Consider the following 26,919-nt stretch of genomic DNA (forward strand, 5'->3'; position numbering starts at 1 on the left):
TGTTACCAGAACTGAATTATCATACCAGTGTAAGCTTTGAAAGCGAAAACAAGTGTTTCTACATGAAAAAGTTTTAGAATTTGTTAGTACAAAAAAATATTTTTAAAACCATAATACTCTTACTTCCTTGCAATAGAGAGGCAAATCTAAAATAATACTTTCATACTGCAACAATTGGCCGAAGTTAGAGTTGAAAAAAATGCTAATTAAAATTATCATCCATGTATAAAACTTCCTTGATGCCCACCCTTAGGTGAACTTACATACATGTGTATGATTTCATCATTGATTTGGTTCTGACATTTTGTAAAGTGATTTTAAAGCTCAGTTTTTCAAAACAACTTTCTTTTTTAAGCCTGATTGAAACCTGATGTAGGCTATATTTTTTGTCTACCTTCTATTGTACTGTTCTCAATTGGAATGCTTTGTTGCAGGTCTTAATATACTGTATGGATTACTGCAAAATGTCTGGCAAAATGAACAAGCCGCACAAAGTTTTTACCAAACATATTATACTGATATTCTTCAACATGTGCTTTCAGTTGTGACAGACACTTCTCATACAGCAGGTAATTGACACAAGTTTTTTCATTCTGTATTTGCTCAATAACATCTTCAAACCCTTATACCATATTTGCTCTGTTAAAAGTGCATCTCCAATAGTATAACTGTGTTTAAACCAACATTCACATTTTCTGTATATTGAATCATTAAAATATTACGCATTTATCATAGAAAAATCTACTAACAGAACAAATACAGTATTTTGAAATAGCAGGGTTCTCCACAGGGCATTATTGAGTAGGGGTTCCCAACTGTTAAATTTGGGATAAACAATGGAACCAATTTAGCATTATAATGAATACAATAGAAGTCATTAACATATTAAAAAAGTCATGCAAATTAACCGATATTGTATGCAATTTTTCTGGGGAGAACAGTGAACAGTGAACAGTGAATAGTGTCTCAACAGCAAGAGACTTTCTAATGTACATTTTGAGCTACAAGATTATCATGTGCTGCAGTTATTCAGTTCCATAGCACTGTGTCAGTAGTGCTTCTGGCGTTCCCACTGCAGAAATTAAATGATGTGCACGCTATCTCAGATGACTGCTTCATATGTCTGCTGAGACAATGTATAACTACACAAAACAAAACAACAGTTATTTATATAGTATGCATTAATCTGTATTACTGTACAATATTTTATTTTACCTGGAATTAATTTCACTGGTTGTTTTGTACAAATTTTATTTTCATTAATTTTTGATAAGTTGAATGCAAAATATAAAAAAAGGGTATTTTCACTGCATTTTAGGCAAAAGTCAGAAAAAACAATAAATAATAAAGACATGAATGTATTGTATCGACTGACATACCTCTGGTATAAACTGTAATACCTTTGACACATTTAAATAGGTCATTGCTTTCATCTACAAGTGCATGAAATTGTTTCCTTTCACTCATTCCATCCTTTTTGGGGGATATCTGGTGTTTGGAGCTCATAAAGAGATCACTTTGAAAACAGGGACTAATCTTCAATGACTTGTTATACTTGTATGATCTTCTTTTTTAGGTCTGACGATGCATGCGACTATTTTATCCTACATGTTCAATTTAGTTGAGCATAACAAGATAAATGTGCCATTGTCGCAACAACAGGCATCTTTAACCAATGATATGTATATCAAAGAATTCACTGCCAATCTTTTAAAAGCTGCATTCCCTCATCTACAAGAGTGAGTATTTGCTTTATGTTCTACTTGAATCAATGTGATTTAAATCAGACTTAGTTTGAGGTGGTTATATATTAAAAACAATCATCAATCAATTAGTGATGTCATTGTTTACATTTTTGTACATATTTTCGGACTGTTTGTACATTGTCAGATTCTATGACTGATTTTGTTAAAATTTGATACAAAGACATGACATAATGTTTTACATTTAAACCTGTTAACAATCAGTCATATGTCAGGGCTGATATTATTCATACTGAATTTACCTATGTAGGCAGGAGCACCTACCAAGCAGTACATTTTTTAAAAGCAGCACCAATGTCTAATTGTGAAAGATGATACATTCCTATTAATTACACAAATGGAACACAGGGTTCTCCCCAGAAAAAATGCATAGCGTCGGGGCTAATTTGCATAATAATTTGCATATCATTTACATATCTTTCCTTCATTGATTAACAGAACTTATTTACAATTATGAATATTAGTGAGCTCAGTCACAGGGCAAATATTTTTTTTAATGGAATCAACACATTATGTTTCACAATTTAGAAGAGTTTGAAACATTCTCGAAATACAAATGCTGCAGACTAAAAACAAACACAAATACATTATTGTTGCAAATTAATTGTTTTGTAAAACGTTGAAGGAAACGCATTCAAAACGTTAAGCCAGATTTATGTTCACGAATCTCATAATTTTATTCACTCCAAAAACATTCTCCTTCAAAAAATCGATCACGTAATTAATTGACGTATTGTTGTAATTTATTATTCGTACCATCAACTTCTAAAACGTTTACAATTACAGTAATGAGCGAACAAATAAAGCTTCAAAACGATCATCAAAGTTACGACGTGACATAACTTACTTGGCCATGTTATACACCAATTATAGCAATAATTCCTCAACAAATTTTACTTGTTTTTTTTTTGATATGAAATGTAAGTAAAATCGGACTTATTTTTATCGGGAGCGAATATTTTTGATCACTTGATCGCTTCGGTAAAAAAAAAACAGACCCGCCATGATGTTTGTGAAACATTAGCATGTGTCCTTTGACCCGATGGGTCAAGAATTCCATTAACCAATCAAAATGCCGCACGGTAACGGTAAGTTTTCCGAATGGTAGTGATCATAAAAATTACATTGCGGAAGTAAAGCGATGTCGTAGCACGATGTGTTGGCATCGATTTCAATTGAAAACTGCATGACAGCTTTCGAAAGAGGTGATTTGCAATTTTTAAAAGGTAAATTAGGTCTTGAAAGAAGAGTTTTTACATGATTCGCAATGATAACAGTTCAAATGTATTTTACCAAATCACGCAATAAACACGTTGTTTTTTTCTTGAGTAGCGTGAACTGATCGTGAACTCCGATTTGACCATGTTATATCGAGGTGGAATTGATTTTGAAATAATTTTAGCTTTAAATCTAAAGACTGTGTCTATCGCAGAAAGTATTTACTTACAAACAAAGAGGTGCTAATTCCACAAATTTGACTAGCCGCTACGTATCGTGCGACTAGGTCTATTGTTTATAAATTATAATCCACGACTGGCAGGATGCGTGTCGGTCGGTACTTAATTATACCAACAATCAGACAATAGTCCTCGTCGGAAGCATTTCCGTGGTGGTCACTAATTTTGAGTGACGGTCGGGGCCGACCGGCGTGGTGAACAAAGCTTTTTCACATCTGATATTGGCATGTCAAATATGAAATCAAGCGCCGAGGTGGGAACACATAGCGCCGAGGTCCCAAGTGAATCGCCGAGATTCACAGGTATAGCGCCGCGGACCTCGGCGCTAAAAAGCCCTGGGGAGAACCCTGGAACAGTCATGAGTAACTTCTTTCATTATTTGTTTTCAGTGCTCAAGTTAAAATATTTGTGACTGGTTTATTCAGTTTGAACCATGATATTCCACAGTTCAAAGAACATCTAAGAGATTTTCTTGTACAAATAAAGGTTAGTGATATTTCATGAAGAATAGTAAATCTATGAAAGCTATTTTGCTTTAAAATATTCATTGCCCAACTGTTCAGAGTCGAGTGAATATCAGTTTAAGAAATATTGTAAAAAACTTGGTATTGTGCAAAATATTTCTCTCAAATTTCAAGATGGCTAGATAACATTGCATATTGGGGGGGGGGGGGCTCACTAATGTAAATATATAATGTACTGCATAAATATAATACAGCTTCAAATAGATGAAACATTGATTATATTATATCCTTTACATATGACCATTCCCTGGCAGGTGATTGAACTGATAGGGAATATAACAACTTACTGTTTGAGAAAACATTAACTGCGATTACTTATACAATTTGGTTGTGCATTTACAGGAGTTTGCTGGGGATGATACCACTGACCTTTATCTAGAAGAACGTGAAACATCTCTCAAGCAAGCAGAAGAAGAGAAAAGGAAAATCCAACTGGCTGTACCTGGAATTATTAACCCTCATGATATACCCGAGGAGATGCAAGACTAAGTTGTTCTGTTTCCAACCTGATAAAGTACATGTAAATTCACAGTGATAAAGATCACTGGAGTTAAAAAGATTGAATTGCAGTTCGATCAACACCTCAGCAATTATGCTCTCTACTTACCAACTTTTTGATTTAGTACATATTCGATGATGCATATATTTTGTTCAATATTCAGCAATAGGTCGCCAGATCTTAAAATTAAGCAGTATTTTTGGTGCATATGTTTGTGTCATTCTATTTTTATCCTTGTCTCCTGTAATAAACGTTATAAAATGTTTTATTTTATATCAGTTATATATGGTATCAGATCAATTATTGTTTAAAATGATCTATATATTCATGATATGTCATAACACAAAATGCTGAAAATGCAAAACTATGGGTCTGTTAAATTCATCTATAACCTGATCTGTCACTTAAATTTTACAATTAGGAAAACTAACTCCATTATTTAAGATGTATGACTTTTGTTGAACTAAATAAAGTTTTCATCTATTTTACCAAAATTGTGGTTGTAGGAAATAGGTGATATTTTGGACATTATTTTGCAGTAAACCCTAAATCCACACTAAAAGAACTTTGATAGAAAAGGTGTGTTTGGGATAATCCATTTTTTGTAAAACTTATTTTTCATTAAAAGTATATATGCCTTTATTGTATGTGTCCCATAAGGGGGCTTTTATATTTACAAATGAAACTCCTTAGTGAAGTAGCATCAGTGGTATAAAAGTATGGGAATATTGTTAAAAGAATACAGCTGACCTCATGGCCCAAAATTGGTTTCTTTGTATGTGCAGAATCCTATTGCTTTGGATGCCGAGTTGTACTGTAAGATTTGCAATTTAGACCACACCTAAATTGAAAAAAAATGCAACCTTGTCCCAGCAATTTGACACCACACAGTTGGGCTGCAGCAATTATTGAAGTTTTTGTTTAAGTTTTTTTGTAAATTAGGTACAAGGCCTAAAAGAAATGCAAACATAAACAAGAACACGACAGTGGTATAAACTAAATGTCACAGTAAAATCAAATAAATGACCAACAAAACAATCTCCGTACAACATGCCTGGACACAGATTTTAAATAAAAGGCACAGTTCCTTTATTTTCTTACAAGAACACCGCACAAATATAATTAAGGCAGCTTGTCTCGTCTTTTAATTGATATTTCTTTGAGTCTCTGGATATAAATAAGTTCATGATCATAGGCCCTAATTACATCATGCAATTATGAACGTTTTCTCTTAATATTACTTTTTTGTATTCACAATTTCCATGTATTTATTGTGTTGATCTTTTGTTTACATTTTTGTAGAGATAACATTTTCAATTTTTTGTTTTTGTACCGAAGAAAAATGGCCATCATTCAAGATTTCATAAAAATATAAGCATTATTTTGTTAGTGTGTACTTTCTAATCATGCCCATTTAATGCAATGACAACCACATGTCCAACTAAATTGTGCTTTTTGGTCATTTGATAATTTTTTTTAAAACTGACAGACTGTGTAATCTATGACTGGTTAGTTTTGCTGTAAATAAATTTCTCTTGCAGTTTGTGTTTCATGTTGGAAGTTTTGAACTATCGCAAAAAATAATATATTCCATTTCTATAGCGCCCTCCCCTTTCCCCAAATGATTATTTGAAATGTCTTGTCTTATTTTAGAACATTTGTATAACATTGTATTATTGATACCAGTAACTCGTGATTCTATCTGGCCTAGGGACAGAAATTGCAACAGTATTGTTTGGAATTACCCAAACACTGATAAAACATAATTGTGTCACTAATAGAAGCATATTTGAACAAAAATTATCCTGGACTAATTAAATTGCATGCATCTTTCATGATCATCATAGGTAAGTGTCTCGTCTGTCATGAATATACTTTTTTTTTTTACTATATCATTTTTTTTCCTAACTGATCTATTTTATGTTGTCTTTGAATGAAAGGGAAAAAACTACAGTTAAAATGTATTACAAAACTCTGGTCATAAAATAACCTATTATTGAATACTGACAGTTGTATAGAAACTAGCTTATCAGTTATTCATCCTTGCTTTAAAAACTGTTAATACAGCAATTCCATTGGACTCTTGTAAGGCCATACTGAAAAACTAGTGGAAATCCTTCCTTCCTTCCTTCCTTCCTCCGTCTTTCTCAAAATTTGTGAATTGCTTTACAGAAATCAAAATGCATCTAGCTATTTAGTGACAAACAATTAGGTTCTGGTGTGACTGGTACCGAAATAGACTTGTAAGTTTTATAACATTTTATATTAGATTCATGGTGCAATATGTATGATTGTTGAAAATTTATTAGTTTAGCTTTATTCATTGAACCGTAGCATATTACTACCTGTAGCATAATGCTTCAATTATTTGTTAAGCAGAAATTAAGTGGATTTGTTTTTTATTTTTTCATATTTAAGAGTGCATTACCTGTATCCGGATAATTCACACTCAAAAAGTTAAACAAAAAAAATATTGAACAAGATTTGTATAGTCAGCAACTATCTTTGTAAATGTCTATTTGTAATGGGTTTTCAAGAAAATAGTTATTGTTTTGCAAAGGAGCATTGAGGGGTGTTTACCATTGTATGAATATCAACTGAAAAGTCTACTGTTTTTTTATTGAGGAAAACTAGAATGTCTGCATGGTCTGTTCTAAGTCCTGCATGAGAAGAAATCTTAATCTATTATCTCAAGTTCATGAGTGTTCAGTGATTCCTTCAATACAACACTACACTACCAAGTTTATGTACAGACATAATAAATACATATACAACTTACACTATGGATCGTAATGACACCACATGTCATGACGTTGGCAGGATTAGAGACCAGAACCATTTTGAAGTGGCACAATGCCCTCTGATGAGTGCAAATCTAGAATATACTTGACTTGCAAGTAACCATGACAGAAAATTTTTCACAAGAGTTATTGAAATCTCCTAATACTGGGTAGACCATTTTTTGTTCCCAGTAAGATCTTGCATTGTGTGTGTAATTATCTAACAAATGACGTAGCGTCAAAATGTAGTGTGAGATTCTACAAATGCTCAATGTCAATTTTGATATCAACAAAAACATTAGCGGTGCTAATTGGTAACATGCTGCATTGGTCTTTATACACTACATGCAGCAATGGTTAACACAGAACAAGCAATACAAGTTCTACCATGCAATGTCTCGAACAGTTTTGAAAATAAAATATCTACAAATCATCAAAATGATGTGTATCAGAAACCCAATTTTTTAATGGGAAACAAAAATGGCTGAGAGTCAAATAAAAAAAAATTATACATGTTTTAGACCATTATGTTGTCTCTTGACAAATTGAGCAAAGCATATCAGAGAAATTATGTACACACTACATACCCCACAAGGAACTAATAAAAAATATCAAGTTGAATTTATACTACAAGAATCGATGTAATATTTATTAATCATAAATTACAATACAAATTTTATACAATGGTTGTTTTAGATGGAGCAGTTCATGACTCTTCAAGTTTTTTCTCAATTGTTGTGAAAATAAAACTGTCAAAACAAGAAAAAAGAACACTCACTGCAGATTCTTTTGAATATCTCTGGACAAGAAACAAATCTATTTTAGTCTAAATCTTCTTTCAATATATTTACAGAACAATGACAAAAATACTGACTATACCCAATTGTAAAATTACCGGTAAAGTTAATAAAAATAAAAGAATAAGTAGATTATAAATCATTTGCTTAGTATGTTATCTGAATATTCGTGTATTTGATCATCTAACAATAATGGAGAATTAATATTGGAGATATCAATGATAAAATAGAATTGTTATTATTACATACTCTTCCCTATTAGTAATAAATAAAGATTGGTATACTTCCCAACTATGAAATACAACTTTTTTTAGGTTTAGAATCAAATTAAATCAGAAATGATCAAAAGTTACAATAAATAGTAAAATAGTAGGTGACAAGAATTATGAATGTAAACATGTGATTTATACTGTTACAAAGGGATCTTCAGAGCCACCCAGGTGTACTTCCCTGAAAAAATGATAGGGATGTGCTGCCAGCACCTCCAGACCAATACTCCTTTAAGACAACTAACATTTTTGACCTAATAATTGATTAATAATTTCAGTAATGAATGCTGAAAATTGAAGACACTTGACAAATAATTTTGCTTAAATATAAAAAAAGGGATCCCATTTGGCAAAACACATGTATACAGTTTTCCAATAGAAGGATTAATACCCACCCCACCCCAACCACAAGCATTTAGTTAGTGGCCATGAAAGGACAAATGATCTGTAGTGCCAGTGATACAGATTCACCTTCTGACTGAATGTATGTGGCTCTATTCTGTACTCTTTGATTGATACACTGCATTATTATGATTTGAGGAGCAATCATAGGAATCCTAATCTTCTTCTGTCTGAATAGAACTAATATCGGATGGATCATCGTCGGTATATTTGTGCTGTGCAGATTGACTGGTGGAACCACTGAATGAGTATGTATATTTATCATCATCACCATCATCACTATCACATGGATCATCTCTTGCCGAGGCCTTACCCCCACTCTTCCGCAGAATAAAAGTCTCTTCAATTCCAGCATCTCTCAAAGCTTGTTGGTATTTCTTTTCTGCTTGACGTTTAGCATTTGTCTGGAAGATAAAAATAAAAATAAATGGTCCCATAGATTCTGTGTCTTAGGTGTAAATAATGTGCTTCAACTACCGATAGTCTTGACACAAGTCATACAAATGTCACACATTTGGCAGCATTAGCACAATATGTATTCCCTTAATGCTAGTCACCGTCAATGAACACACATCAACCATACAATAAAAGATGACCCAATAAAATTTACATAACCCAAGCCACACAGGTATAAAAAGACAAGACAAAATGTATGTATTCACTACTCTAATTACTGGTAAGAAATAAAGGATGACACACTGCTCATTACTGGTTGTAACATGACAAGAACAGGGATGTGCACAATAATTGGAGAGTTGGAATCAAACCCATTATTTAAGCAACCCTGTCCGAGCCCTGTTGTCATGCAAAAATGGTCTTAATTCAGTTATAATACCCCAAAATGTTGAAAAATCAAAATACATTTATAGTTGTAGCTTTTGAATGAAATGTATCCTAGACACTTGCATTTCAGTTATGCAAAGAACGTTCAAAAGCAAACAACAACCTTGTTTGTTTCCTGGAGAATTGACCACATACACTGCCCAGTTATCATCTGAAAACAGGGATACATGTGGTACCAATTAACCAATCAGAACACAGCCTTTCAATCAGGCAATGTTACTGTATTACCGTACTTATCCGGGTAAGAGCCCATGCCTGGACAAACGCCCACCCCCCACTTTTGGCACAATAAAGAAGTTGAGGTCATATCCGGGCACACGCCCAGTCTTTTTCTATATACACAAAACAAAAAACAAAAAAAATATTTTCTATTCGTTGACTGTGGTTGTATTAACAGTTGACTTTCTTGAAGTCTGTCATGATACTTATAAAAATTGTTAATTGCGTAAAACAAGGGGTGAACGCAAAATAGCTGTGAGAGCTTTCTGCCTTCAGGGCAGCGCTTTCACCGTTGATTTTTTTCAGAATCATAACAGTCAGCAAGTCTATAAAAATAAATATTAAAGCAGAAACGGTAGTTCTCTTTTTGAAATATGTCATGGCCCTAAAAAGGGCCGGCCGTTTGGTTTGTGCTTCCTTAGAAACGATTCAAGCAAGTCGTATAAGGAGAGCCGCTAAGCAAGTGTTGCACTCGTTCGGCTTTAGCGTCGACGACAATGAAAACAATGTTGCAATATTGTAGCAACCCGTACCTGGGAGAATGGTTGAAAACACGTTATTTTGGCTTTATAAATATATTGTAGCAGCTTGCAAATCCATAACTGGGGCCAGCAATTTTGCAATGTCACGCCGAAGACTGCCAACTTTTTTACCATCTTTTATCACCGCTATTGCATTTCTGTCATGAAAACTATTCTTCTGTCGTTGGATAAAAAAAACTTCCTATTTCAAGTCCACCGCGATATCCATATAGTGAGACATTCCAACGGCCGAAACTTGCTGAATGATAACTTTCACCGTGATTAATAAGCGTCAAGTCTGATAAGACAGCAATGTCACGATTTGACCTGCATGATGAAATACTAGTAGTGATGTCATTCTTAGCCAATCAGTAAAGCAGATGCATAAAGGTCAAATATGATTGCTAGACTGTAAACAAAAGCATCGCAGCAGAGCGACCCCATTTTTCTTGTTGTTTTATTATGATTAAACATGAATAAAAAGTACCAAGCTGACAGACTGCGAAATCCGTGGATTAAAAGTGCTAAGTTCAAATTGTGTGGGACGATATCGCCGAACTTCAGGAATATGTTGTAGGGATTTTGTTCGACGGCTACAGTGACGCCGACTTGGACATTTGAGGGTTTTGAGTTTGACGAAGATGGCAATGAACGTACAAATAAAGATCTGAGAAGTTTTTTCAAACAGCTATGAATTTTTATATTTTTTACTGTGTAAATTTGTAAATTATTATTGATCTTATATGACGATTGATTCGTAATTTGTCGAGACCGGAAATCATTTTACGCAGTTCAACCCCTGACATTTTAATTCATTTTGAGTTCACGCATATTGGGCGTGTTTGTCGGCGGGAAAATCCTAATTCAAATGATTTCTCACTGTCGATTTTTATTATTTCTGGTTTATTTGTCACATTATAAGCAGTACATTATTTTTGTTTTACTTCTAGTGTTGCATATTGTTCATTTATTTTCGTTGCATGTTTTCATTTGCCCACTGTCCCTGTGATAGAGGGACTGTGATTTGCCGTTCTATTCCCTGCTGCAGTTCGATCTGGGTGTTGTCAATTTTTCGTTTTTTTTGCCGGGGATCTCCTGGCAAACGCCCACCCCTTCTTTTTGGCAGTTTTCCATATTCAGGACCCTGGGCTTATTCCCGGATAAATACGGTATAAGGACCAATAATAAAGTAAAGGCTAACTTAATAATGCATCTTACCTGTGATTCTCTTTCAAATAAAAGAGGTCTAGTTTCAATCCTTGACATCATTTCATGTAATTGCTGTTCATATTCTTCTTTTCTTGATCTTTCCGATTGTCTGAAAAATATAACAATAATATTAATATTCATTACTCAACAAATTAGTATATTTCAAACTACAAACACACCATACCTATCAAAACCATATTTGTACTTGACTGCAATCAATTTTCAACAGTACAACAAGTGCTTTGAATTACAATGTCTACTGTATTACAGTTTTCATGCTAGTAAAAGCCTTGATTGATCCTAGTACTGTAGCTCTATTATTTATTTCAATGTCTTGGGTGATTCTCTGATTATTCACAGCTCAACCTTTTCACCACCAGACTTTCTCAACCAAATTTTGGAACCAACAGACAAAATTTGAGTCAACTTTTAGTTTTTACTCAAAAAATCTGGCTATTTTTGTCTTAATCTTGTGAATTTGTGATGAAAAGAGGAAACTGGTGGTGAAAAGGTTAATACTAGAGAACCAGTATTAATAAAAAAATGTGTTGTTTGAGACACAAAGCATTATTTTCTTTTTAAGCCATGAATGACTGTAAGAAAGAGGATTAGTTTTAACGATTTTGAAGAGTGCGGTTTGATTGATGTACGATTGACACTCCCATTGAAATACCTATAATTCAAGCAAATGTTTATTCTATATAGCAATTTGAGCCAATGTAACAAAAAATAGGGATCAATTCAGTATTTTCTAAGAAATTATACTTGTATAATGTGCATGACAGTTCCTTGACGCATCTGGGTAAGCACAGAAGGTCAAAGGGAAATGAATTTAAATAAAAACACTGTCAATGTCCGAGTTTCAGAGATTTTATTTGTTTTTTAGCACTGAGTGGCGATAATTTGAGACTATATTTTTTACATATGATTAATGTTCTTTTAATAAACATATTTATGCATTTCTCATACGTTCCTATAGCTGTTTTATACTTGTTTGGGCCCAGGTCATGGTGACTTTTGATGTGAGCGAGACTGTGGGACTATTTATAATCATGATTTTCTCCCAAAAAAATAGGTTGGTTCCTATTTTCCCAAACAAAAATATTGTTACTGATACATTGGCTCAAATTGCTATATATAAACATTTGTGTGAATTATAGCTATTTCAATGGGAGTATCAATCTTACGTCAATTGAACCGTACTCTGTCTTCACACTAATTTAGTTTCATGATTAGTTACAGAAATAAACACATGGTGATTAGAGGTTGAGAGATACGATTATGAGCCAGGATGGAAGGAATGGAAGATGTAGTTCACATTGAGCTTACTCCTAAAAGTGTACTTGTAGTTGTTATGGAATACACTAATTATTGATGTGAAGACTACTGTAGATTATCAATGATTTTAAAATTTATTCAACTTACAATGTAGTAGAAGTAAAACATAATACTAGTAAATCAACAAATGTTAAATATTAAATGTTTTCCTGCATAGTACTGTTTTCCTAGCCATAGCTTTTCCTGTAGCAGCTTTTAACTCACCTGAATTGCTTTATTTTCCTTGACTGTGTTGACTGCAGTGTTTCAGACTGATCATTCGCCAATGCTTTTTGCACAATAAATTTCCTCATCTTTCTCTCTCTCAATCGATTCATTCTTTCTCTTTCCAGTTCCGCTCTTTCTTGTTCAGTTCTTTCTTCAAGGCTTTTCCTGACAGCACTTTCTCGAAGCTGAGCAGCTTGGGTCATTTTAGCCGGTATAGAGTCTTCAGGTATATTGATTGATCCACGTGGAGTTGGTGACATGGAGCGTGAGCGCAAATATGGCCATCGTTGTGCTAACGTTCTTGAATCTTCTTCCATTTCTTGCAGGATTCTTTCCTTAGACTTTGACCTAATACGAGATGTACGAAGATTAAATGGCTGAACTGCTGTCGCTTCTTTCTCTAACTTTTTTTTCGTCATCTTTTTCTGAAATTTGCGAAAATTATCATCATAATCAGGAACAGTTGGATTGATTTTGGGTGCAAACTGATGCTCCTTTGTGATAAATGCACGATTTTCACGATCTTGCAGCATTCGATGTCTTGACCTCCCATCAGTGTACTCTCGTCCCCTTACTTCCATATTAGGTGGTAGGGAAGACTGTCTCAACATTTCCTCAGCCCTCATCTTGATGCGTATCTTCCTGTATTCCTCCTCTTCTTGTATTTTGTCATTTACAGTTGGATCTTTTACACTTTTTGGTATTGGTTTGGCTCGGAATTTTGGTTTTGCTTTGCTCTTGTTCTCTGACACAGGAAATGACATAGCCATCCTACGTTTCTTTTTTTCTTCTTCTCGTCTCATAAACTTAAATGGTTTTTCATAAGACTTCACTAACTCTTTACTGAATTCTCTATTTATTATTCTCTTTTCTTCTTGTTTATCTACAATCTCATCATAAAGAGGTAAAAATGTGTGAGCTGGTGCTGGACTTGCTTTGAACTTCTTTTGACATTCAGCTTCTTCCATTTTCTGCTTTTCGAGTAGCTCTTTCTCCAGTTGCTCAGCAGCCTTAGACTTCTTTTTAACTCTGCCAGAGTCTCGAAGTGTCATTTTGAAAGGTTTTGGTATTGTTATCTTTGGAGACCACTCCTTAGAACTTGCACGTGATGAGGCTCGTGAGGACACACGTGTACGTGAACGTGAACGAGGTGCATAATCGTCAACTGAGAATCCATCCCACATATCATCAATGACAGCTGTAGCAGAGGATGGACGTGATCTCGTTGGTGCCGATGATGTACTAGCATTATCATTCAAAGTCAGATCATCATTGCTAGCACTTAAATCTAAACTGGTGCTTGTATTCAAAGTAATATCTTTCCAGTCCTCTCCTGAGTAGCTGTTACTACGAAGAAGTGTCCCTGGACTGGACCTACGAACTGGGGATTCCGAATGAGCGATCTTTGACTGTGGCTTGCTTGAACTGGTGGGCAATGGAGGTTTAGCAGACATATCCCTAACATTGTCTTTTAAGTGAGAACCAAGCCTGTAGCTTCTTTGCAGCTCTTCTAAACTCTTATTTACCTCCTCAATTTCTTCATCAATATGTCTTGTTTTGTGATGGTCTGCTAAATGAATACATTCGCCTGGGTAACAATGGTGGGTTTCGTTTTCACTACGAGCTGAGTAAAGACGTTCCACCATGCCCAAAGTCTTTTTGTGTTCATTTTTTAGTTCCATCAATCTCCTATAAAATTCTTCGTCGGTTAGGTTACTTACATCTTCAGTCAAACTTGCAATCATTAAATCTGTTTTATCTGGAGGCAGAGTGCCGTGAGACAACTGTTGACCTGGAGGTTCCAACGGAATAATGTCAACATCGTCTCTTCTTCGGTTATCGAATGCATATGAATCGGAGACGCCCAGTTGTCCCTTCCACGATGATCTTAACGAGTGATCTCTTTCATTAAGTGTTGCAGCCAATTTCGTTCTCGGGTTCTTAGGTGGTTTCACGCAGGAATTTGTGACTACCGCAAGAGTATGCCCTGTTGCCATGTTTGATTGCTTGCTTTCAAACAACCTCCAGTCTCGGCCGGAGAAGCAGAACAGTTATTCTCGTCTGAATGGCACAAAATGTGGTCTGTTGTTGAAATATATTACATTGAAAACTAATAAAATTTTAAATTAATCACGAGTTAAATTTTGTTTGCACGCGGGAAAACAAAAAACATTATGTTAAAACATGTTTTACAGGTCTCGACAAGTCATGTTGCGAATGAGGATGAACAGTCTCGTATTTAGTGAGATGTTTGCGCACCCCGAGACCTACAGCCATTTTGAATTCCCGATTCGCTAGGACAAGCATGACATCGTAGTTTCGAAGAGATTGGCAATCCAGAACCATCCTGGCGATAGAGAAACTTTACATCTAACTAATCGTTCATACCACTTCCTAAATAATATTTCCTGCAAATATGCCAGAAAATTCGAACGCAAAAGGACAGTACAAGGATCGAGAAAAACCGGCTCAGATGCGAGAGAGCAACATAGTTGCTGCTAAAGGTACATGCTAGATTGTTTTCGCGGTTTTCACAAGTAAATTTGTTTTTATGCAGTTATTTGCGCAACATTTTTTTTTTGTAGATAGTTAGTCTCATAACCAGTTCAAATTGTGTATCCCGTGACGTTTTAGCTGCGGTGCACGGCTAGTGAATATTTATAATACTATAGTACCACCTGTAATATTCGACCACATTAGTTCCACGGTTGCATCAACAGAAGATGAAGACTCGGGTTGCCAGCGGTGCTGGTTACATTCGTTAGGGGGAACAAAGTAATTTTTTCATATTACAGCGGGTGCAAACGTGATTCGTGCGAGTAACTTGCAAGTTACTTGGGAAATTCCTTTTCAATGTTTTCCCAGACCGTAGAAGCACAGGGAGCCCAGGAACTACTAGTATGATAAACTGTACGCAGTCTCTATGGGGGGGGGGGGGTATTGGCTGATATCTAGTGTAAGAAATAGACAAGGGATGAAGGCTCCAGTGAGTCAATATTTTTTAAACTCGAAAAACAGCAAAAAAGAATTAAAAAAAATACTAGTTTGAACAATATTAGTTGTTCTTTCAAACTTCGCCAAAGACTTACTTTTATTTTACCTATATCACTAGAATAAATCAAGAAAACTACAAAAATTGACTCCATTTACGAACAATTAACTGTTACACAGAAAGCACTGCACAGTTAGAGGCGTGGCCTGTTCAGAATTTGTCAAGAACCAATCAGTTTTGACCTTTCAATGGTGTCTTGTATCAAACTATGTATTTGTATTTTACACCATTGTTTCACCAATTGCTATGATTAACCTTGCATCGGGGTTTTACATCATTTTTTAGATGTGGGGGTCATTGGGACCTCTTGTCTGAAAATTTAAGGGTCATACACAAATCAAGAAATTGATAGGGAAATAGGGGAAAACAATACAATGGAGAGTTTATGAGATGGTTTGAGTTCCATGGAGGAGTACCAGTATTTACTAAGATTTATCTAGGTCTTTATTCATACAACAAATTATGAACATGCATGAAATCGGTAAAAAAATCGCAAGGGAGATCCCGTTAAACATAAACAGTTCGCAGCTCAGCTGCGCATGATTTCAGATTGTCACTTGTACCTTGATATTTCCTCTCGTTTGCTACCTTGACGAGCGGCCGTAAAGTCTGACTTCATGGTCAACACACGGACACTGCTGTGACTTCTAGAGTCTTGATGCCGGATGAGAGTTGAGTTTCGAAAATTTGAACACCCGTCAGTGAAAGGGTTTTTGGCTTTCGCTCTCACACAAACTTCACATTCCATAATGTTTCGGTCTGATATGTAACAAAGCCATTTAAAATGATTTAGCCACCCATCGTTGAAAGAACGATCCTTCTTTAGTAAAACGTAGGGCTTTTCACTGGACGTAGTTGGTAAAGCTTCAACGAGAGAACTATCAGACGGGCTATCAATGTTCTCCCCAGGAATTTAAACCACTGTGGCGGACTAATTTGCATATGATTTGCATATCATTTACATAATAATAGAGATTGACCAAAGCACATTTACATCCACATAACAAACAACATATATTTTCAAAAACAATGTGGCACATATTTGTTTCATAGTGTTATAAACACTATTCATTTGGGATATTAATGAGCTCAGTCACAGTGCAAATATTTTTTCTATTGGAGTCAAAATATTACGTTTCACAATTTAGAAGAGTTTGAATTAAAAAATGAAAAATTGTCAAATTGAAATGGAAATGCTGCAGACTATTAAAAACAAATAAATTGTAAAAAGCTAAATGAAACGTATTTGAAACGTTTCAGCCAGGAATATGTTCTCGACTTCCATGATCTTATTTACTACAAAAACATTCTCCTTCAAAAAGTTGTTCATTATTCGTACCATCAGCTTCTACAATGTTTACATTTACAGTAATGAACGAACAAATAAAACTTCCAAACAATCATCAAAGTTAAGACGTGACTTAAGTTACTTCGCGATGTTATACACCGGTTACACCAATAATTCCTCATACTCGGTCATGCCATGAAAAAATTTTACTTATTTCTTTTATATGAAATAAACATAAAATTTGAGCGATTATTTTTGATCACTCGATCGCTTCGGTGAAAAACAAAGACCGCCATGATAATTGTGACGTATTAGTTGACCGGCATGTGTCCTTTGACCCGATGGGTCAAAAACGCCATTAACCAATCAAAATACCGCCTGGTAATGCCGGCAGAACCCGAAGTTTTCCGAATGGTAGTGATCATAAAAATTACATTGCGGAAGTAAAGCAATGTCGTAGCACGATGTGTTGGTATGGATTTCAGATGAAAAATGCATGATGGTTTTCGAAATAGGTGATAAGCAATTTTTAAAAGGTAAAAGAAGTCTTGAAAGAAGAGTTTTTACATGATTCGCGATGATAAAAGTTCAAATGTATTTTACCCAATCACGCAATAAACACGTTGTTTTTTTCTTGAGTAGCGTAAACAGATTGTGAACTCCGCTTTGCCCATGTTATATCGGGGTGGAATTGATTTTGAAAAAATGTTAGCTTTCAATCTAAAGACTGTGTCGATCGTTAAAGAAATTTACTTACGAACAAAGAGGTGCTAATTTTACAAAATTAACTTGTATTGTTTATAAGCCACTACCACGTCATGCGACTACGTCTATTGTTTACAAATTATAATCCACGACTGGTAGGATGCGTGTCGGTCGGTACGTAGGACAATAGTCCTGTCGGAAGCGTGGCAAGATCCCTGATAGCTACGCATTTCTTTCTATATTTCGTAATACAGTTCACAGGATGAACAATGAAAAAAGCACTGTGGCGGTCTTACTAGTCACCGTGGCGACTCGAGACCACAGTGGCGGGCAGGAAAAGCAGCGTGGCGGCCCCGCACACAAATTGAATGCTGGGGAGAACACTGGGCTATAAACACAAAGCGTTTATGTAGTACATTTTTTTGTGATTGGTGTAAATGGTGACGCACATACAATGATGATTTGGAACGTTCCATTTGAAATAGTCTTACAAGAGCCCATTTAGCAACTACTCGCAACTTGACGCCAAAATTCCTGCGTCACGCAGGACCCACTGCTGATTTTTATGAGGGTCATACAGTCATAATTATGCGTCAATGCCGCAATATATTGCGTCATGTAAAACCCTGCTTGCATGTTTTTATCTATACAATAATACCAATGTATACCGGTACTGTGCTTTATTTCAGCTGTTGCCGATGCTATTCGTACTAGTCTTGGACCAAGAGGCATGGACAAAATGGTACATAAAAAAAATCATCTTTACCTATATAAAGCAATTTAAAAGGCGGTATTCAATGTTTATCAAGACAAATGTTGCACATGCGCAGCTGGCGACCACCGCCTTTAACCTTGTCACCATCAGTTCCCTCTTTTCATCACAAATTCACAAAAGTCTAGTTTATAATCTGAAGATTGGGACAAAAATAGCCAAATTTTTCTAGTAAAAATGAAAATTTACTTAATTTTGTCTGTTGGCTCCAATCTTGTAGAATATAAGAAAGATGCAAAAAAAATTGGGGGAGAAAGTCTTGTGGTGAACATTTTTTTGCTTCATAAATTGGTGAATTTAAGGGGTTTGACCTGTGAAAACCTTCAGCAGTGTTGAAAAAAAATGCTAAATTAATCAACCATGTGCTTGGTGTACAGTAGTTTTATAGTTTTCTGAAAAAGGCAAATAAACAGTTATATTTTTTCCCATAGATCCAGAGCCCAAATGGAGATGTAACTATTAGCAATGATGGTGCAACCATTTTGAAACAAATGCAAGTGTTGCATCCAGCTGCCAAAATGGTTAGTCACTTTTTCATTGTTGCTGATACTTTCTGAAAATCATATGGAGTTGAATTCGTTTGATGTTGTATATGTAGGTAACTCAAGTGGACTAGTATGATTGATTTGATTCATTCATTCCTGTATCGGATTTATTCATTTAGTGTTGGTAATGCAAATTTTCTAATTTTACTGAACATTGTTATTTTAGAATGCTATCCTGATGGCTTTGATAAAAGTTTAACAATATGTCAACCTTGTACACAAATAAAATTTGTGTACAAGTGTATTGACATTACTTTAGTACTAAGAATGTCTGTAATGATGAAACTGTCATCTGATATATAGATGAAGAGAACACTACAATCCTCTAAGAAGTGCTGAACAGACAAAATTTGTGCATTGATACCATATTTGCTATGGTTGGCAATTTGTGCAAGACGAGAAGTTATGTTTGTATGCTAAAACAAAATATTTCTTTGGTTTGCTCTTAGCTATGCAGATCTAGTCTTACCGGGATTTTTTAATTGCACAATCTAAATGTTACATCCTCCAAAAAGAGATATATTGTATCATATTGCCTGAAAGAATGATAGATTGAGCAAGTCTGTATATTTTATTTTTTATTGCAAAAAATTCTGAATGCCTTCTTTGTTTTATGTTTTATGTGTGTGCTTGCTTAGTGTGCAAAACATTTTGTACACAATCAGGCAATTTCTCTCGGTTGGTTGGTTGGTGGGTGGGTGGTACATGTGGCGGCATTGTCTCTTGAAATTACTGCTTGTTTTTCATTGCAGTTGGATTACCAAAATTACACTCCTATAGTTCGACCAGTCAAAATATACTTCTGATAATTTGACCACCCAACAAATATTTTCTTTTTTCTTCTATCAATTTAGCCACCTGCAAAATAATTAGTTTTTTCTGGTCGAATTGTTAGAAAGATTACGGTAATAAAATCAGATTGTATGTATTAAAAAACTGGACTGGAACTTGTTTACATAAATAACTAAATGTATTGTCTGTTCCAAAAGCTTGTAGAGTTGTCAAAGTCGCAGGATGTTGCGGCTGGTGATGGTACCACAACTGTAGTTGTTATAGCTGGTAGCTTACTGGATGCTAGTGCTAAACTCCTAGCCAAAGGTATGTATTTACACGTTGAAATCAATTCAGCAAGGCTTTAATTCTGGTAACTAAGTTACTAAAAGTGGTTACAACACTATTCTTGGGGTGTGCATATGATGAATTTATTGAACAATCCAATTCCTAACAATTCCTTGAGGAAACCCTACAAAGGAACCTCTGATGTACACTTATCCTACAAAATTGTTTTCATGTTGTTTATTGAAAAAGATACTGAAAATTGCATTATTTTGCAGGTATACACCCCACTACAATTTCTGAGGCATTTCAGAAAGCATCTGATAAAGCAGTTGAAATCCTTGAAGGCATGTCAACTCCTGTTGATCTCACTAACAGGGAAGCTCTAATACAGAGTGCTACTACATCACTTAGTTCTAAAGTAAGTTGAAAAACTAGCAATGCTAAATGTTAGTGAAAACCAAATTTGTATTTGAGATGCTCTGGATGTTGAAGCAAAATGTCGACTTTAGTCTAGATGTGTTTATGTGATTTGTATTTATAAATGTCAGGACTGTAGACAAAGTCTGTCAGTAAGAGTTGATATTTTGAAGCAAAGTAGGTATTCAGTTGGTGTGGTTGTGCAACATTCATGGCTATTTCAGACAAAATATTGATTGTTTTCACTAGCTTATATAGCCGAGGTATTAGCAACTATGCAAACACTATTAATCTGAATTGATTGTAGTTTACACACCTGTTTCATTTGCTTATACTGGAGCTCGAAGGAACTTTAATTTAGCAGATGGTTCATTTCTTTCTAGGTTGTTTCACAGTACAGTAATTTACTGGCACCAATAGCTGTAGATGCTGTTCTCAAAGTGGTAGATCCATCACATAGCGACAATGTTGATCTTAAAGACATCAAAATAATAAAGAAACTTGGGTAAGATTAAATGCATGTATATTTGATCATTGATGCTGTGTAGTCTATTGAATTTGAACTTGGCTTTGTTTTAGGCAAGTCGGGATACCGTAGATATCAGGTCAATGTATGTATGCAAATGATGTAAATAAAGATCCAACGCATAGCCTCCATGAATGGAGGATTGCTGAGAGCTCAAAGGAACCTCTGATGCATATAAATGACTAGAGAACCGTACCACTTCAAAGGCCGTTGATTGGGCAATTACATGAGATTGAAATTTTACATTGCATGTATAATGCACAAAATTAGTGGCATCTTTGCATTTTGATTCTGTTATGAGTTTTCTGTGCATAATTAATTTTGTTGTCCATAAATGTTACTTTGCAGAGGTACAATTGAAGATACTCAACTTATTGATGGTGTAGTTTTTACTCAAAAGGTGGCTGGCGGGGGACTGCATAAAATTGAGAAAGCCAAGATTGGATTGATACAGTTCTGTCTCTCTCCACCAAAAACTGATGTAAGTTATTCTGTACATATCCCAATTAGATAAGGAATTTATGATCATCCTTTGACAGAAACTGTTCAAAATCTTGTCAAAAATATGAATGCCTTTAACAATGTTATGCATATGATGTAAATAAAGATCCAACGCTTAGCCTCCATAAATGGAGGATTGCAGAAACCTCAAAGGAACCTCTGATGCATATCTAGGCTATTTTTTAGAAAAATATACATCAGTCTCCTGCGTTCTTATAAACTTTACATTTCGTTTGTATTCCAGATGGAAAACCAAGTAGTTGTATCAGATTATGCTCAAATGGACAGAGTTTTACGAGAAGAAAGACAATACATTTTAAACTTGATAAAGCAAATCAAAAAAGCTGGTTGTAATGTATTACTAATACAAAAATCTATTTTGAGGTATGGAATTTGTTTCAATTTTTTCAATTCAAACTGAAATCTCAAGTGAACTATTTTTTTTGAGTAGATATCCTAAAGTGTTCAGATAGTTAACCACATACTATGAAATGTGCTTTATCTATGTATGCACATATTGCTGCTGCATTACCCAAGATATGAAAACATTTCTAAATAGGTATCTAATCTAGAGGATTTATTTTGTCCAGTGATGACATTAAGCTCCCTCTACTGAGGTTGATGAGGATACGCTTTATTGAACCCAATTTACAAATAACTGAGGACAAACGTATAATCTGTGCATTCTGTCAGCTACTTCTCAGTGTCTGACTTGTGCATGGTCTGCATTGAAATGTAATGAATCTGTAATATCAACAGGGATGCAGTGAATGATTTGGCTTTACATTTCCTAGCCAAAATGAAGATAATGGTGGTCAAAGATATTGAAAGAGATGATATTGAATTTATATGCAAGGTAAATATTACAATTACTTAGCCTGGGTGTCTACGAAGTCAAGTTGATAAAAAAAAATTACTAGTATCCTATTTCAACGACCTGTTTACTCAATGTTCATTTAATAAGTCGCATCGTTTTTATAAAACTCTCATGAATGCTATTAAATCCAATCGCGGGAAATTCATTTACATAATATAAGCACTAACCAAGACTTATTGGATTGACGTGTTGACCTTTGTTTCTGTTCATCAGAGTTTAGGATCTCGTCCCATAGCGAGTATTGATCATTTTCTACCAGAGAATTTAGCTGTAGCTGATACTGTGGAAGAATTTGGTGCTGGTGCAGGTGGCAAGTTAGTCAAGGTGAGTTAGTTGGATCCTGTATATCGAATATAGTAAATCCTTGAATTATAAATATGAATTCAATGATTTGATTAGAACTGTTGCATTAATTTCAGTGAGTAACATTTTCCCTTATTTTCAGGTTATAGGAGCAGCCAATCAAGGCAGAACTGTGTCTGTTTTAATTTATGGATCTAATAAATTAGTTATAGAAGAGGCTGATAGATCAATACATGATGCACTATGTGTTATAAGGTGTCTTGTTAAGAAAAGGTATGTACAGAATTAACAGTACACATTCTTTATAAAATGGTAGCCTGTCAGCACTAGGATTCATTAAGAATAATACACATTGATATTGAAAATAACATGTATGCACCAACTGCAGCTTATTGTACTAACTTGTTTTTGAATGTAATTCAAAGATATTGAAATAAATTTAAAGCACCAGCATCTAAAAGGTTCTACTTGCAACTGATGAAATGAAGCAGCGGCTCAAATTCGCAACCATTATTTTTCATTCCAAGGTTTATTTATATTGTATCTTCTTGTGGCTAATTTGACATGTGCACTTGTGTGTAATATCTTCTTGTGGCTAATTTGACATGTGCACTTGTGTGTAATATCTTCTTGTGGCTAATTTGACATGTGCACTTGTGTGTAATATCTTCTTGTGGCTAATTTGACATGTGCACTTGTGTGTAATATCTTCTTGTGGCTAATTTGACATGTGCACTTGTGTGTAATATCTTCTTGTGGCTAATTTGACATGTGCACTTGTGTGTAATATCTTCTTGTGGCTAATTTGACATGTGCACTTGTGTGTAATGAGATTTCTATGGTCAGAATAGTTTTACTATACATGCAACTATTGGTTTAACATGTTCTTCTAACAGAGATGCACTTCTAATAAAGCAATACAGTATCTAAAATTGTCTCTACATAATTTCAACAATAGACGCTATTTGTTTTGGGAATCTACTTAGCTATTTTTGCCAGTTTTACTTAACAGCAGAATTTATCCCCAACCTCGTCACATTTGGCGCCTACCTCTCAGTGTTCTCCCCAGGCTCAGAGGCAAGCATGGCAGTCTAATTTGCATGCTAATTTGCATATTTTTCAGGATTCACTCTCACAAAAACAAACATACAAGACAGTATTAAAATGTATGAGAGACTTTATTTAAATTACATAATACTTTACATAATATACCATAATTTGACAAGATCGTCATTTAATGTGAACTGTTCCATAAAACTTAGTCTAAACTAATCCTTCTGACTTTGTTGTGCTCCAAACATTGGCTGCCTTACTGTAGTTAAACTTGATCATCATAGACTTGCACGGGACTTTGTTCCATAAAGAAGATCCACTCTTTGCAATCATGTTGTGCTTTGAGCATTAACTGCACAACATTCCTAGTGGGAAAAAATGATAAATAATAAAAAAAAAAACAATGAGGATTGAGGTTCAAATAAATGTAAACATAACGATTGAATTGTGCCACGATCGGGAACCCAGTGCCGTATGGATAGCATTTCGTCTGCAAAACATGTTGTTTACATGTTGGTTTTGTCAGGTCAACGACAAGGAGACTCGGGAATTTTGAGGGAAAAAAACATGAGGTCACTATTCAATTAAAATTAAAACGTAACAATAGAATTATGTATACAAATCGGGATTCCATCGATCATAGCGCGTGATGATAGCAGCTGTCGTTCGCAAGACGTTGACAGGCCGCCATCTTGGAAATACCTACACAGGTCAACATGTGACCGGAAGATTACAAAATTCGATTTTTTTTTTGCTTGGACAAATTATAACATACGCGTACCCATTAATCTATGAAGATATCCATAAATAATCTAAAAAAAGTTGACAGTAACGAGTGATGTTTTTTTTTCATGTCGTGTCTATACCAGCCTCGTGTCTAAGATGTTGATTGAAATCGGTGTAGGCCTACCATGTTCGGTGTTCTTACGATCGGCAAAACATACACACACTGGCATTTTATTTCTAAAATTACGAAATCTTACCTGAACAATTGACCTTAACCAGGGAAATGTCTTTTTCCACGACTCATCAAAACCAGCCTCGCGCCGTTTCTGTGTTTCTACACGCTTCAGTTTCTGTGCTGTGCTAGCGGTGATTGTACGTTTTAGCCGGGCGGCATCACCTTTTTTTCCTTTACATGTTTTGTCGTATAGCATCTCGGTGTTTGCAACTTGAGTGACAATTTGTTCCCCATTGACAGCGTCTGTACTTCACACGTGTTTAACAATGGGACTGTTTAATTTGTCCCGGCAAGTTCAAACCGCCGTGGCGTAGACGGTGATAATTTATGCAGTGCTACGTGTGAGCGGGTCAAATGGACGTAAACAATGCATCCTATTAGCATGGCGGTGAAGTTGTAAGCATGGCGGTCCGAGCCCAAGCGTGGCGGCCGGGTCGCCAAGCATGGCGGTGCCGCCATGCTTTGTTCTATGTGGGGAGAACACTGCCTCTAACCCTGACATGGCTTGCATAGTAATAAAAAACATACTCTCACCTAATCAGACTTGTTTAAGGCGATTCAAAGGCTGGTATATGAATTGTATGTATTCACAATGTGCACAAGCACCATACAAATTTTAACATAGGGTTTCGAATTGGTATCCATACCAGCCTTACAAGAAGGTTTCAAGCCCTCGCATAGAGAATTTGTAACTTAACTGCAGATGGTTACCATCCATATATATACATTATAAAAGTTTGAGATTCTGTATCCACATTTTATTTGATTGTTTGTATGAATCTTTGAAGATTTATTATTTGTCCAGTGATGACAATAAGCTCCCTCTACTGAGGTTGATGAGGATACGCTTTATTGAACCCAATTTACAAATAACTGAGGACAAATACACATGCATGTGCATCTTTGCACACATTGTAAACCATGCTAATGTTTTGTATTTTTATACAGAGCCCTCATTGCTGGTGGAGGAGCACCAGAAACAGAAATGTCGCTACGACTGATGGAACATGCAAGGTCACTTACGGGGATGGAAGGTTACTGCTTCAGAGCATTTGCAGAAGCACTGGAAGTGATTCCATATACATTGGCTGAGAATGCTGGACTCAATCCTATATCTGTTGTGACTGAATTACGTAATAGACATGTACAGGGTGAAAAGACAGCTGGTATTAATGTCAGAAAGGTATTAATTTCTAGTAACTTGTAAAACCAGATTTGTCCAATGATGACATTAAGCTCCCTCTACTGAAGTTGATGAGGATAAGCTTTATTGAACCCAATTTACAAATAACTGAGGACAATCTGCATTCGTTTAGCAACTTAAGTGCTCACTTTGCTTGGATATGTAGTACCAGAAATGTCTAAAATTGTCAAACAACTCCATTTTAGCAATGTTTTAACTGTTTACCATTATTTTGTATACAGGGTTGTATTACTAATATCTTGGAAGAGAATGTTGTTCAGCCATTATTAGTATCTACTAGTGCAATTCAACTTGCATCAGAATGTGTACGGAGTATTATGAAGATTGATGATATCGTAAGTATCACTTGTGGTTTGGTTGTTAGATTCATTCAAAATGAAGGCATATGTGTAGTCCTGTCTGCATGTCTATATACCCCTTTAGGTTTTGGTGAATAATCAAATAAACAAATTTTAACTGTTCTACAAATCAATATTAACCCTAATTTCTCATTTCAGGTTACAACTCGTTAAAGAAATACAAGATACTGAGCAAAAATTTTCTTCACCAATCAAGTGACTCCTTGGTCAGCTGACAATGACCATCTTTAATACTTGTCTTTAAATATATAATGAATGTAATTGTGCAACCTAATGTATTTATGCTGTATTTTATATTTTGAGGTACATCAAGCAATCATGTTAGCAAGTTCATCGTTCTTTGTTGGTGTGAAATGCTTGTTTAAGTGTCTCTATGGCTCAAGATTTTGTGTATGCTGCAAACCTTTTACTTTTGTATTATCTCGTGTATATAAAGAAATAAACATTTCCCCACACCAGGACAAAATGC

The 26,919-nt window shown here is 35.1% G+C and overlaps 3 protein-coding genes and 1 long non-coding RNA gene across 6 annotated transcripts in view; 2 read left to right on the plus strand and 2 right to left on the minus strand.

Moving 5' to 3' along the window:
• The window catches only part of LOC100378670 (exportin-1), a 29,286-nt gene extending 24,761 nt beyond the window's left edge, over positions 1–4,525 (plus strand). For all 3 annotated transcript variants that reach the window (XM_078009878.2, XM_085490691.1, XM_085490698.1), the window contains 4 exons: positions 435–569; positions 1,577–1,739; positions 3,610–3,706; positions 4,087–4,525. In XM_078009878.2, coding sequence (XP_077866004.1) covers positions 435–569; positions 1,577–1,739; positions 3,610–3,706; positions 4,087–4,233 — 542 coding nt within the window. In that variant the 3' untranslated portion in view covers positions 4,234–4,525. The remainder of the gene's footprint in view (positions 1–434; positions 570–1,576; positions 1,740–3,609; positions 3,707–4,086) is intronic.
• A 3,119-nt stretch (positions 4,526–7,644) lies between these two features.
• On the minus strand, positions 7,645–14,857 carry LOC100378967 (protein FAM161B-like). The gene is made up of 3 exons (XM_002735439.4): positions 12,826–14,857; positions 11,293–11,392; positions 7,645–8,895 (listed from the first exon to the last, which is right to left on the minus strand). The coding sequence occupies exons 1-3, from the start codon at positions 14,823–14,825 to the stop codon at positions 8,647–8,649; spliced, it is 2,349 nt and encodes a 782-aa protein (XP_002735485.1). The 5' UTR covers positions 14,826–14,857; the 3' UTR covers positions 7,645–8,646.
• A 232-nt stretch (positions 14,858–15,089) lies between these two features.
• On the plus strand, positions 15,090–26,916 carry LOC100366921 (T-complex protein 1 subunit delta-like). The gene is made up of 14 exons (XM_085490710.1): positions 15,090–15,332; positions 18,563–18,615; positions 19,077–19,166; positions 20,180–20,288; positions 20,525–20,667; positions 21,050–21,171; positions 21,541–21,673; positions 21,938–22,077; positions 22,453–22,549; positions 22,784–22,894; positions 23,016–23,146; positions 25,836–26,070; positions 26,313–26,426; positions 26,589–26,916. The coding sequence occupies exons 1-14, from the start codon at positions 15,245–15,247 to the stop codon at positions 26,601–26,603; spliced, it is 1,581 nt and encodes a 526-aa protein (XP_085346836.1). The 5' UTR covers positions 15,090–15,244; the 3' UTR covers positions 26,604–26,916.
• LOC146748094 (uncharacterized) lies at positions 24,033–24,986 on the minus strand. Its single transcript, XR_014931089.1, has 2 exons — positions 24,546–24,986; positions 24,033–24,291 (listed from the first exon to the last, which is right to left on the minus strand). It is a non-coding gene; the product is annotated as an uncharacterized LOC146748094 (long non-coding RNA).
• Positions 26,917–26,919: the final 3 nt, after the last annotated feature.

This window comes from Saccoglossus kowalevskii, chromosome 2 (genome assembly GCF_978046115.1).
Source record: "Saccoglossus kowalevskii chromosome 2, keSacKowa6.1, whole genome shotgun sequence".
In the NCBI taxonomy this organism is placed as follows: domain Eukaryota; kingdom Metazoa; phylum Hemichordata; class Enteropneusta; family Harrimaniidae; genus Saccoglossus; species Saccoglossus kowalevskii.